We start from the raw sequence: 13889 nt of genomic DNA, 5'->3' as shown, positions 1-13889 counted from the left end.
CATCCCACAAATGTGCCTTTGGAAGAAAGCTGGGCGGCACCAAATCCAACGTCCCCTTCCCAGAGGGAATTACTGCAGATTCCAGAAGCGGAATTCCTCCATCGAGCAGGAATTAATTAAGGAAGGAAATCCAAAGGCAAATTAGCCAGCAGCTCCCGTTGGAAGGAAGCAGCACCAGGAGCATCCAGACAAGGAACTTTTGAAGATCTCAGAGCTGCTGGAATCGCTGGAACGTGATGCCATTGGAAAAAATCTTGGGAGCAACACAATTCCAGCCAGAAGGAGCTCCAATTCCATCCTGGATCTACCATAACTCAGGACAACAGAGGGGCATCAGCCACGAAATAAAATTCCCAATTTTTGGGGAGAGAGGGAATGAAGGGGCAAAAAGAGAGGGGAAATTGGGGAATGTCTGGAATACCTGGTGCTGGAATTTGGAGGGATCCCGGCTGCTGACCGGCACCACGCTGCCGTAGACGTGCAATTCCCGGACGATGGAGACGCCGCCCTTGAGCTCCGGGCGGAAAGATTCCGGGGAGCACTTCCGCAGGCGCAGGAGCCCCACCAGGATGTCCTGCTCGGGATCCTCGTAGGACAGGAAGGTCTCCCAGCCCCCGTTGGCCACGTAATCCCTCCGGATTAACTCCACCTGGAACCGGAGACGGGGACGGATCGTGAGGAAAAGGAGGGGAAAAGGGAAAATGTGCGGAGGAGATCGAAGCCGATTCCATGGATCCGTAAATATTCCTCAGAGCGAATGGGAAGAGCTTCCCTCAAGGCTGCGTGATTCCGGGTGGGAATCTGGAACTGGCCTCATAATCCCTCTGGATTAACTCCACCTGATCCAGGAGGGGAATGGATGAGGAGGAAAAGGAGGGGAAAAGGGAAAATGTGTGGAGGAGATCAAAGCTGATGCATGGATCCGTAAATATTCCTCAGAGCGAACGGGAAGAGCTTCCCTCAAGGCCGCGTGATTCCGGGTGGGAATGCCAGCGCTGGGATCCCCCATGGTTCCCTCCGGCACCAAACCCTGGAATGGTTTGGCTGGGAAGGGACCTGAAATCCCATCCCATCCCAGGTTGTTCCCACCTGGCCTTGGACACTTCCAGAGATCCAGAGCTTCTCTGGGAATTCCATTCCAGAGCCTTGCCACCCTTCCAGGGAAATCCCTGCTGGAGCCGTGTTTTCTGCTTATTCCATTTTTGGGGAGAAACTGGGAATTCTTCGACCTTTCCTTTTGGAATTCTCCATGGAGCAGAGTTTAATATTAAACCCAAACTTTAAGTCTTGTCCTAACAAACGAAACTCAGCTTTAGGGAATTTTAAACCTCTCCCATGGTTTGGTTTTCCATGGATCAGCTCCTGGAACATCTGCTGGGGTCGCACCCCAGGAGCTCATCCCAACATTTTGGGGTGGGAATGACCCTTCCTGCAAGCCAGGACGGGATTTATTGGGAATTCACCCAGGCTGTGACAGGAGCGGAGCAGAGGTGACACCTCCCAGGGTGGCTTTTCCATCACCAAATCCTTAATTCATGGATTTGGGGCTGTTGGAGGATTTCCAGGGAGAACCGCGAGGTCTTTGTGGGATTGTGATTGTTTGGGTTGGAAAATCCTGGGAAATCAAGGAATCCAACCACCCTCAGCACTGGCCACACCACCCTGATCCACAGGGATTTCGATCCCTCCAGGAATGGGGAATCCAGTCCTGCCCTGGCCTCCCAATCCAGGGGGATCCATCCCGCACCATCATCTTGGGATTCCTGAAATTATGGGATGTCTCCCGGTGTTCCTGTGGTATGCTCTGAGCAGGGAGCAGGGCTGCGCTTCTGAAGCAAATCCTTGGATTGTTCCATCCCTGGCAGTGCCCAAGGAAAGGCTGGAGCAGCCTGGGATCATCGGGGGAGGTGCCGGCCTTGGAATGGGATGGGATTGAAGCTGCGTGGATCCCAGCCAAAGCATTCCGGGATTGTGGGATCCAGGAGGCTCCGAATCCATGGCCAGGGGTTTTTCGGGAAGTCGGGGATGGGAAAGGGAAGGGAGAGCCTTCCTGGAGTGCCGAGATTCCCAGGGAAGGGCCTGGAGGCCGGAATTCCTTCCTGCAGAGGAGTCGGGATGGGGCTGGATCCAATGGCAGGCTGGGAGAGGCGGGAATGGAGGGATTTCCCTGGGAAAGGGGAGCTCGGGCTGGGATCTTGGGAAGGAATTCCTGGCTGCGCTGGAATTCCCAGGGAATTCCCAGATCCCTGGCAGTGTCCAGGGAAAGCTCGGAGCACGCTGGGATCATCAGGGGAGGGGTTGGGGTTGGAATAGGATGGGATTGAAGGTCCCTTCCCACCCAAACCCATCCTGGCATTCCCTGATTCCATGAGCAGATTCCACATTCTGCCCACACCCCATCCAAAAGCCGCTTGCATTCAGAGCTGCAGCAGGAAAACCGGGAATTTTCACCAGGAATCTTCACGCTGAGGCATTTTTAGAGCATCACAAGCTCTGAGCTGCCCGAGGGTTTTGTTCTTCCCACTTCCCTGGGCACGGAGGATCCCGGGACACACTGATCCCCCTGAAGGGTTTTCAGGGACTCACGGGATTCCCAAAGCCTTTTCCTTTTGGGATTCTACTTTAAGTGTGGGAAAATCCGCCCGGAATCACCCCCTGGCCCCGTTCCAGCCCCAGGGCCACTCACGGGATCATCATGGAATCCCAGGTTGGTTTGGGTGGGAAGAGACCCTAAATCCCATCCCATTCCAGCAGGGACACCTTCCGCTCTCCTGGATCCTTATCGGGGGGATCTCGTTGTCATCGGCCTCCAGCACATGGAGAACGCTCCGGTTTTCCCGGGATTTCTGCTGCTCCGACTCCATCCCGCTGCCACTCACCCTCCGGAGCAGAACAAAGGGAATTTTCCGCTTGGAAAAGCCTGGGATGAGCGATTCGCTGACGGCTGCCCTCCCCAGATTTACAATTTAAATCAGATTACAGCTGCCTCCAACAGAAATTTGGGATCAGATTCCGGGATGTGACCGGCCTGGGAGTCTGGGCAGCCTCAGTTCCTGCAGAAATCTGGGAAGAACAGGATTTTTTGGGATTTTTGTGCATTTCCAAACAAATGGGGAGTATTGCACTCATCTGGCTTCTCATAACGGAGGAGAAAAGGAGAATAAAATTCCCTGGAATCTCTGGTTGGCAAAGGGAAAAATCTTCCAGGAATATTCACTCCACTAAACTCTGGAACCAAACTCCTTGGAGCCTGAGGAATCAGTGGAATTCCATGGCAGGAGAGGAACTTTAGGAATTTCTGGGTGCTGCCACTTCCCAATCCCGGATTTGTGGCTCAGTTTGGGAAGCGGGATCCAGGAGAGGGGTTTGGAAGCGGCTCCCCAATCCCACTTTTTCCCAAACAATTCCTGCTTGGAAGGGCAAAACCCAGAATTGTTTCGGTCCTTCCTTAACGTCGGCAAAGGAACAGGAAGAGGATATTCCCAGGAGACGGATATTCCCAGGATTCTGGGAATTTCCTGAATTGGATGCTTCCGAGTCCAGCAGCGAACATTTCCCCCTCTCTCCCATGAGCCCAGCCATCTTTTTATGGAATATTTCAGGATTTTAGGAATGGGAACCACCACGTGCGCGCTAAATGAACGCATTCCCATAAAAATATGTATTCAAACGTATTTTGTTTGCCCAAAAACCATGGGAATTCATCCCAAAAAAAGCTCCAAATTCGCCATTCTTATTCCCAATGGACACAGGGCGTTATCGGAATTCCCAAATCCGGGTTTTAATAGGAATAAAACCAAAGGGGAAGGAGGATATTTTATGGAAGTGCAAACACCCCAAAGCCAGCGTGGTTTTCTCGAACGCTGAATTTCCTCAGGAAAAGCTCCAGGGAATTAAAACCAGGGAATTTCTTACCTGGTACGGCCTCACTCTGTGGTGGATTTCCTGAATTCCGACCTCCCTCGTCCTCACGTCGCGGCACTGGGAAAAGGGAATGAGAGCGGGGGGAGAAGGTCAAGCTCTGAGCATGAAAAATTCCAGGGAATTCCTGGGTTTCAGATTCTGTGGAAAAGCTGCAGGGGCGGATTCCCAATGGGAAGGCGGCAAAGGGAAAATTGCTCATTGGGCCGTCCCTGATCTGCCTCGAAGAGAGGTTGGAATGCTGAGTGGAAAGCTGGGAAAAATCAATCCCTGAGTGGATCCTGAGGAAAAATTCCCAGCCGGCAGGGCCTGGAGGGAAAGGCAAAATCCAGGGAAAAAGAACTTTGGCACTGGGAAGGTGGAACAGTGGGAAAACCCTTGAACAAAAAGGTTTGGGATCTCGGCCACCCTTTTCTTGCTTTTCAAGGAAAACCATTCCAGAAATCCCAAATATCCCAAAGTGAAGCCGATGCTGATCCAACATCCACGGAGCTTCAATCCCATCCAATTCCATCCCTGGCACCTCCCATGATCCCAGGCTGCTCCAGCCTTTCCTTGGGCACTGCCAGGGATCCGGGCATTCCCTGGGAATTCCAGCGCAGCCGGGAATTCCTTCCCAAGATCCCAGCCCGAGCTCCCCTTTCCCAGGGAAATCCCTCCATTCCAGCCTCTCCCAGCCTGCCATTGGATCCAGCCCCATCCCGACTCCTCTGCGGGAAGGAATTCCGGCCTCCAGGCCCTTCCCTGGGAATCTCGGCACTCCAGGAAGGCTCTCCCTTCCCTTTCCCATCCCCGACTTCCAGAAAAACCCCTGGCCATGGATTCGGAGCCTCCTGGATCCCACAATCCCGGAATGCTTTGGCTGGGATCCACGCAGCTTCAATCCCATCCCATTCCAAGGCCGGCACCTCCCCTGATGATCCCAGGCTGCTCCAGCCTTTCCTTGGACACTGCCAGGGATCCGGGAGCAGCCGCAGCTTCCTTGGACAACCCCACCAAATCCAATATTCCCAAGAAAGCCGGGATTCGCAGCGGGCTTTCCCCGGGAAGTTGGACATCCCCAAAAAGCCAAAACTTTGGGCGCAACTTTCCTCGGCAAAGCCGCGAGCTGCGGCCGGCGAGGTTTGGGAGGGAGGATCCAGGAGGCAGCAGCGGCCTCGGGGAGATCCAGGGACATCGGGAATGCCCCAACATTCCAGGGGCTCCACACCTGAGCTCGTCCCTGCCTCCTCTCCGTCCCGTTCGTGTTCCATTTCCCCTCTGGAAAAGCCCCCCGAGGCTCCAGCCTCCTTTGCTTCTGCTGGAATTTCTCTCCCAGGGATTTTCTGGGTTTTTTTTTAAACTTTTTGGGCTCAGATTTGAGAGTTTTTCTCCGATTGTTCCCCCAGGAAAATGCGTGGGAAAGACAAAGCAGGAGGATTTCCAAAGGAATTCTGCCCCCCTTTTCCCGCTGATTTCCTGCTCCAAAAAATGGGATTTCTCCGGCCACATTCCAGGAGGAGCTGAAGCGAAATTCACCCAAACCAAAGCAGCTTTTCCTAAGGATCATTCAAGTGCTTTTTAGTCGTGAATTTGGGGTGGTTTGGGGTTTTTTGAAGCCTTTGGAAGATTGAGTTCAGCAGCGATTTTTGTTCTCATCGTGACTTCGTTTCGCCTGACTTGGGGGGATTTTTCTTAATTATTAATTTGTTAAAATTATTATTAAAAATTTTATTGCATTTTATTGTAAATAAATAGAAATTCTTTCTAAAACATTTTATCGGATATTTTTTCTAAATTACTAATTTCTAAAAGATCTTATTAAAATTTTAATTATATTTTATTTTAAATAAATAGAATAGAAATGATTTCTAAAATATTTGATAATTTTTCTTAATTATTAATTCAAAAAATTATTATTAAAATTTTTATTGTATTTTATTCTAAATAAATAGAACACAAAATGATTTCTAAAACATTTTATTCGATAATTTTTCTTAATTATTAATTTATAAAGATTATTATTAAAAATTTTATTCTGAATCAATAGAATAGAAATGAATTCTAAAATATTTTATTTGATAAATTTTCTTAATTATTAATTTCTAAAAATTATTATTAAAATTTTAATTATATTTTATTCTAAATAAATAGAATACAAAGGATTTCTAAAACATTTTATTAGAAAATTTTTCTTAATTATATATTTTTTTAATTATTAAAATTTTATTGTGTTTTATAGCAAATAAACAGAATAAAAATTACTACTAAAATATTTGATAGTTTTTCTTAATTAATTTCTAAAACTTATTATTAAAAATTTTATTATATTTTATTCTAAATAAATATAAATTATTTCTAAAACATTTTATTTGATAATTTTTCCTAATTATTAATTTAAAAAATTAAATTTAAAAAATTAAAATTTTTATTCTGAATCAATTGAATGGAAATTATTTCTAAAATATTTTATTCGATAATTCTTAATTATTTATTTCAAATTTTTTTATTAAATATTTTATTATATTTTATTTGAAATAAATAGAAATTATTTCTAAAATACTTTATTAGATAATTTTTCTTATTAATTTCTAAAAATTATTATTAAAATTTTATTCAGAATCAATAGAAATGAATTCTAAAATATTTTATTAGATTTTTTTTCTTTATTACTAATTTTAAAAAATTATTATTAAAAATTTTATTGCCTTTTATTGTAAATAAACAGAATAAAAATTACTACTAAAATATTTTATTTGATAATTTTTCTTAATTAATTTCTAAAAATTATTATTAAAATGTTTATTATATTGTATCCTAAAGAAATAGAAATTATTTCTAAAACATTTTATTGGATAATTTTCCTTAATTATTAATTACATTTTTAATTAAAATTTTTATATTATATTCTAATTAAATAGAATAGAAATGAATTCTATAGTATTTTATTCAGTAATTTTTCCTAATTATTAATTTTAAAAAATTATTTAAAATTTTATTGTAATTTATTCTAAAGAAATAGAACACAAATGATTTCTAAAACATTTTATTCAATAATTTTTCTGAATTAATTTCTAAAAATGATTATTAAAATTTTTATTCTATTTTATGCTAAATAAATAGAACAGAAATGATTTCTACAACATTTTACTCGGTAATTTTTCCTAATTATTAATTTAAAAAAATTATTATTAAAATTCCCATTCTGAATCAATAGAATAGAAATGATTTCTAAAATATTTCATTTGCTAATTTAAATTAGGATTCCTTCTCTTTACCTGTGTCCCAAGATCCTTCATCCTGGCCAGGGCGAGCTCCCGCAGATTCCCGTGCTCCACTCCGGAGCTGACCAGCGGCATCGGAATATCCCTGCACGGAGAGGAAATTCCAAAGCTTCAAACACCTCAATTCGCTGGGAATTCACCAAAAAGCATCATGAGGGTCACCCCAGCCGAATTCCCAAACAGCTGAATTCCCAAATCCACGGAATTCCTCTGGTTTCAAGGATTTGGTTGGATGAGGAATGAAACACAACAACAAACGGGGGAAAAGGAAGGGAAAAGCAGAGAAATGAAAGGAAGAACCACAGATTTCAGTAAAAAACCTGAATTCCAACCTTTAACAATCCTAAAAAAATGAGTTTTCCTTTTTTTTCTTGGTTCTTCACTTGGGAACCTGGGGAAAAAAAACCCGGGATCATCCAGATGTTCTTCACAGCATCTGCTGCTGGAGCCAAGAAATTGGGAATCACAGCCCAGAAATTGGGAATCACTCTGGATTCAGGGAAAAGCCACCGGAATTACAACTTCTCCATGTTGGGATTTTGATATTTCCCTGAAAAGCGGGAAAGTTCAGTGCAGCAAAATCCTGCTGGGAATTCCAGGCCATTCCCATGGGAATGTGAATCCCAGCCTGAGGATGGCAGGAAGCTGAAGATCTCCGAGGAAGGAGCTAAAAGGGAATCTGGAAGCACATTTGGCCTCTCCAGTGGCTTCCAGATTATCCCAGAGAGATGAGGAAACCAGGATCCTTCTTGGAATGTTGGCTCATCCCGCTCCATCCCGATACAACTCCACCTGTTTATCCAAAACCCCTCAGATCTCCAGGGAAATGAGAGACAGGAAAGACTCAACTCGGTCCCAAACGTTCCTTGGATGAGTTCTCCTCCTTTTCCTCAGCTGCACCAAGACCTGAATATCCCAAAATCCCATCCAGAGCTTGGGGCGCTCAGGGAATTGGGGCTGTAATTAATTCATTAATTCATTAATTCACCCACGCTGATTTTCCATCCCCCTCCAGCCGGTGCCGGATGACCTCTGTGGAATGAATTCCTGGATCCAGCCAGCTCCTAGCAGGTTTTCCTTCCGCCCCCATTAACAATTCCTGGGATTGGCAGGAGCTGGACAAAGATTCAGGAACTGAAGGATCCTGAAGCTGATCCTTGTGCTGCTCCAGCCTTGCAGGGACTCTGGGAAGGGGCAAGGAAAGGATTTTTCTTCGAAAGGACCTTAAATCCCATCCCATTCCAACCCCGACACCTTCCCGCCATCCAACCCTTCCTTGGACAATTCCAGGGATGGGGAATCCATGCCCACCCTCCCAGCCAGGAATTCCTTCCCAATATCCCATCTACCCCTGGGGAAGCCATTCCCTTCGTCTTTCCCCTACAAATCCACAGGATCTGTGGGTAATTCCTCGTGGTTTGCCCAGAACTCCCAAGGAAAACCCAATTCCTTCACTAGATCCTTTATCCAGGGATTTCTCTGGATAAATGAGACCCTGCAGAGGCAACAAAACTCCCTCCCAAGAGCCGCAATTGGGGGAGGGGGGAAAGGAGCACTTCGCGCGGTGCCTGGAGGACGCTCGGATCCACAGGGATAATCCAGGGAATAACAATCACGGAGCAGCTCCGATCGTGCCGGGATGTGTGGATTTTCCCTCCAGGAACACAGATAGAAAACCCCGCCACGCTCCAGTCCCAGGCTTTTAGCTAAATCCAGGGAAAAGCGACTGAAATCCCGCCAATAAAAGGTGGATTACAACCCCGAGCCCCTCACGCACCTGCTGGGGAGCGAAGGAAATTGAAACGGCAACGGGAAAAAGGAGATTTTGGAGGAGAGAAAAAGGCGGGAATGGGTTTTCCACGGCCACTTTGGATTGTCGGGAGAATCCGGAGCAACTCCAGCCACGGGACAACGCTGTCCTGGGGATTGAGGAGGTGTTAGAATGTGAAATTAATTCAGAACAAAGGGGGTTAAATCCCGACCTCGTTAAAATCAACGCGCGATTCGCCGGCAGCTCCAGCCAGCTTTGCTTCACTTCCTCTTTTCCCAACATTTGCATTCCTTGGATCTCCGGTGGAGCAGCTGATGGAAGCTCCCGGGGAAAGTCTGGATCTGGCTCTCAGCTCTGCCCCATTCCGAGGAGATTTTATGTCCTCCCCCTCCACCTCCCCCTGGTCAGAGCGCCGGGAAAATCCATAGAAACCACCAAAATCCAAGGAAAAGCCAAACCCTGCGGGCGTGCAACGCTCCTCCTGCCGTTTTCCGTACTCCCGCGGGGATGAGGAGGATCCCAAATATTCGGGATAAATACAGGATTACGGATCACCCTGGGAGAAACCACCTCCAATCACTCATTGGCAGCTCAGTTCTTAAAAGAAAACCTGAATTCCACAGAATCCTGGAATTACTGAGGTTGGAGAGGATTTTAAACGATTCCAGGGACGGCGATTCCACCTTTTCCACACCGTTTCACCGGATTTCCTGGAGCTGGAAGGTTCCTCACGGGCTTTTATCAGTGGTGCCTCTCTCACGCTCAGCCCACTCCTTATCCCGATTGTTTTGGGCTGGGCACGGACACAAACGCAGGGAGCTCCTGGATTTTCCTCCAAATCCGGTCCCAGGGAACAAGGATCCCAAAGACTGGCTCTCAGAGCTTGGGATCATGGAATCCAGGAATGCTTTGGGTGGGATTCATGGAGTTTCAATCCCATCCCATTCCAAGCCCGGCACCTCCCCTGATGATCCCAGGCTGCTCCACAGCCTTTCCTTGGATGCTCCCAGGGATCTGGGGGCAGCCACAGCTTCCCTGGGAATTCCAGCCCAGCTGGGAATTCCCTCCTGATATTTAATCCTAATTTTGACTCTAAACCCGCTCTCAGCTCAAAGCTGCTCCTCGAATCCGTGCTGGGCACAGCCTGTGGATGATTTAGGATGGGATATTGGGATACCCACGATTCCATGATTTGGGAATCTTGGCTTTGTCCGTTACTCCCAACTCACACAAAGGCGATTTGGAGCTGAGTAAGAACTTCAGGGCTTTGCACTGGAGAGGTAAAAATCCGAAATTTCCATGGAAAAGTTCCAGGCAGCGGGAAAATGGGAACGTCACAACTGGATGGAGGCAAATCAGCACCAGCAAAGCCTTTTCCAGGCCTGGATTCCTTGGGAAAAGACCTGCTGGGCTGGGAATTCCTGCCATCCTAGAGAATAAACCTGCTGGATTTAGATCCCAAAAAATGGCACCACGAAGAAATGGGACATGGCGAGGACAGCGGGAAGCTACTCTGGAATCCCAGTCCTGACCGAAAATTCCTGGATTTCCTGCCCCATTCCATGCGAGGCTCCTCCTGGTTTTCTTGTTTTCTTATCAGTTTTCCTGTTTTCCAATCAAGGCTCCTGTTCCTTAAAAGGTTATTCCTTAAAAAGGCTCAGGGCGTGGAATGAAATGAGCTTGAGGGTCCTTTCCAAGCCGACCCATTCCGTGATTCCAAGACCCTGGGATTTCCCTCCCCTCCCAGATTTCCATTTATGTCCACATCTCTCCTTCCAGACAGGGACCGCTGCTGCTCTGCTCATAATTCCAAGTTGTCTTCCTGAAGAGAGGGATTATCCCAGGATTTACCAGGCTGTAGCATCGACACTTCCAGCTCTAAAAGGAATTATCCTGAAAAAAATGCTTCTCATGGATGCGTTCATATTCCGGACCAAGACATTTAGGACTTTTTCACGCCTCCTGATTTACAGCAAAATCCCTCTGAGTTTGGGCAAACTTCCCTGGATTCCCTCTCATTCCCAATTTCAAACTTCCCTGGATTCCTTCTCATCTCATCTCTCATTCCTGATTTCAAACTTCCTGGGATTCCCTCTCATCCCATCTCTCATTCCCAATGCCAAACTTCTATCGATTCCCTCTCATTCCAGATCTCGATCTCAAACTTGCCAGGATTCCCTCTCATCCCATCTCTTGTTCCCGATGCCAAACATCCCTGGACTCCCTCTCATTCCTGATTTCAAACTTCCCTGGATTCCCTCTCATCCCATCTCTCATTTCCAATACCAAACTTGCCAGGATTCCCTCTCATCCCATCTCTCATTCCCAATGCCAAACTTCCCAGGATTCCCTCTCATCCCATCTCTCATTCCCGCTTCCAGCTGGTGAATCCTCTGTTCCGGTGCTGCTTCCCAGCCCTGCAGGGTTGGGAATGTCCTGGAATACCCTTTTCCTTTCTGTGTCCTTCTAAATCAACGCAATTTTGAGCAAGATGAATTTTTAAACTGATTTTGGAACTCCGCTTTTATCCCTGAATCCCCATTTCCTTCCTTCTCCTGGAAATCACGGAACCACCAACACATCCATGGAAACCCCGCAGCGCCCACGGGGAAAGGAAGGAATCCAAAAAATCACACGGAGCTCCTGCAACCACGCCAGGGAACTCCCCCAGAGCCAAGAGGGAATTAGTGATCCATCCTGGGATCCACCTAATTAATGATCCATCCTGAGATCCACCCAATTAATGATCCATAATGGGATCCACCCAATTAATGATCCATACTCCCCCAGAGCCAAGAGGGAATTAGTGATCCATCCTGGGATCCACCTAATTAATGATCCATCCTGAGATCCACCCAATTAATGATCCATCCTGGGATCCACCCAATTAATGATCCATAATGGGATGCACCCAATTAATGATCCACTGTGGGATGCACCCAATTAATGATCCATCCTGGGATCCACCCAATTAATGATCCATCCTGGGATGCACCCAATTAATGATCATGGGATCCACCCAATTAATGATCCATCCTGCGATGCATCCAATTAATGATCCATCCTGGGATGCACCCAATTAATGATCCATCCTGGGATCCACCTAATTAATGATCCATCCTGGGATGCACCCAATTAATGATCATGGGATCCAGCCAATTAATGATCCATCCTGCGATGCACCCAATTAATGATCCACCCTGGGATCCACCTAATTAATGATCCATCCTGGGATGCACCCAATTAATGATCCATAATGGGATGCACCCAATTAATGATCCATCATGGGATCCATCCCATTATCCCTCACAGGATCCATCCCATTACCCCTCATGGGATCCATCCCATTATCCCCCATGGGATCCATCCCATTATCCATCCTGGGATCCATCCCATTATCCCTCACGGGATCCATCCCATTATCCCCCATGGGATCCATCCCATTATCCCTCACGGGACCCATCTGATCTTTGGTTAATTAATAATTAAGGCTGGGAGATAAGAAAGGCCCGAGGCAGACTGGGCTGTAAGTAAAGCACGAATCTCTCCCGCAGCAGGGAAGGGATCATTCCGGGCGGGAAAATCACCTCTGGACGCGGTACACGCGTGTCCACGGCGGCACCAGGGCCAGGATCCTGGCCACCAGATCCACCAGGGTGCTGGGGGAGTAACTCTTGTATCTCCCAGTTTTCCAGAGCTCGTAGAGCCCGGTGCCGCGGATCACCAGCGTGGGGTAGAGCTTCATCCCGTCGGGGCGGAACGCGGGGTTCTCGAAAAATTCCTGCCCAAAAAAAAAAAAAGGAGGGAAAAGAATGAATCAGACCAAAAAGAGTCCAAAAAAAAAGGGCAAATCCAACATTCCCTGGGGTTGGGTGTCCCGGCAGAACTCGTTTCCCAAAACCTCCTCGTGTTTGCAGCAGGCAGGGGTGAATACGGTGCAGGAATCACTGGAGTCGGGAGGATTTATCCGCTTATTTCATTTCAGACACGGAAAGAGTCTGTCCTGGGTTTGAAGAGGAGGAAGGACAAATCCCCACGACATCAGAGCGAGTCTGATCTGTGCTTTCCTTCTATTTTTCAGCGAGAATTCAATGGGTATTGCAGCATTTCTCGTCCCATTTCTTGTCTAATTCCACTCGGAATTAGAACAATAGGGATGAGCGTGCTTATCCTCCATCGCGGCAGCCGCAGTCGGAGACTGATCCATCAACGGCGCGTCTGGGACACGGCATCTGAGCAGCGATGGAGAAAACCAGACCTGTGCTCCGCTCTGAGCCAGCCCTCGGAAGGGAACGGGAGGACGGAGCCGTGGCTCTGATTTCCCTGCCTGAATCCCGCGTGGAGCAGCCGGGGTAGTTTTTTCCCCGATTAAATGTTGGGAATGAGAATTAAAATCAAATCATTCCAACAAAGGGGAAATAAAATCAGGAGGCAGGCAAGGCACCCTGCACCGAGCAAGCACCGAACTTGCTTCACTTCAACCACTGGTTGAAGTGGTACCAGATCTGATCCTGGCTTAGACCCTGGATTTATTCCTGGATTGCTCACTTGATATCCAGGGCCTGATCCCTCTCCAGTGGGGTATTCCCATGGGAATAAAAATTCCCAGCTGGATGAGGTGAGTTCATGGCTGCTGTGGCCCCACCAGTTGCTGGCCCAGGGCTTTGCTGAGGTGCTTCACACATTCTCATGGAATCATGGAATGCTGTGGGCGGGATCCATGGAGCTTCAATTCCATCCCGTTCCAACCCCGGCACCTCCCACGATCCCAGGGTGCTCCAGCCTTTCCTTGGACACTGCCAGGGATCCAGGGATTCTCTGGGAATTCCAGCCCAGCCCCTCCCCACCCTCCCAGCTGGGAATTTCTTCCCAAGATCCCACCCCAAGCTCCCCTTTCCCACTGGGAAGCCATTCCCTGTGTCCTGTCCCTCCAG

The 13889-nt window shown here is 47.3% G+C and overlaps 1 protein-coding gene across 3 annotated transcripts in view; it reads right to left on the bottom strand.

Moving 5' to 3' along the window:
- Window positions 1-13889, bottom strand: part of ELP3 (elongator acetyltransferase complex subunit 3) — a 74027-nt gene that overhangs the window by 14084 nt on the left and 46054 nt on the right. Inside the window, exons 10-13 of one of the 3 annotated variants that reach the window (XM_008631046.2) lie at window positions 12543-12736; window positions 7179-7269; window positions 3916-3981; window positions 422-649 (exon numbers count right to left, since the gene is read on the bottom strand). In XM_008631046.2, the coding sequence (XP_008629268.1) occupies window positions 422-649; window positions 3916-3981; window positions 7179-7269; window positions 12543-12736 (579 nt within the window). Of the gene's footprint in view, window positions 1-421; window positions 650-713; window positions 840-3915; window positions 3982-7178; window positions 7270-12542; window positions 12737-13889 lie in introns of those variants that run through there. The other 2 variants (XM_017730865.1, XM_017730864.1) reach the window with 2 other exon arrangements.

This window comes from Corvus brachyrhynchos, unplaced genomic scaffold (assembly GCF_000691975.1).
Source record: "Corvus brachyrhynchos isolate BGI_N302 unplaced genomic scaffold, ASM69197v1 scaffold203, whole genome shotgun sequence".
NCBI classification, from domain to species: domain Eukaryota; kingdom Metazoa; phylum Chordata; class Aves; order Passeriformes; family Corvidae; genus Corvus; species Corvus brachyrhynchos.
This window is presented reverse-complemented; position numbering and strand designations above follow the sequence as displayed.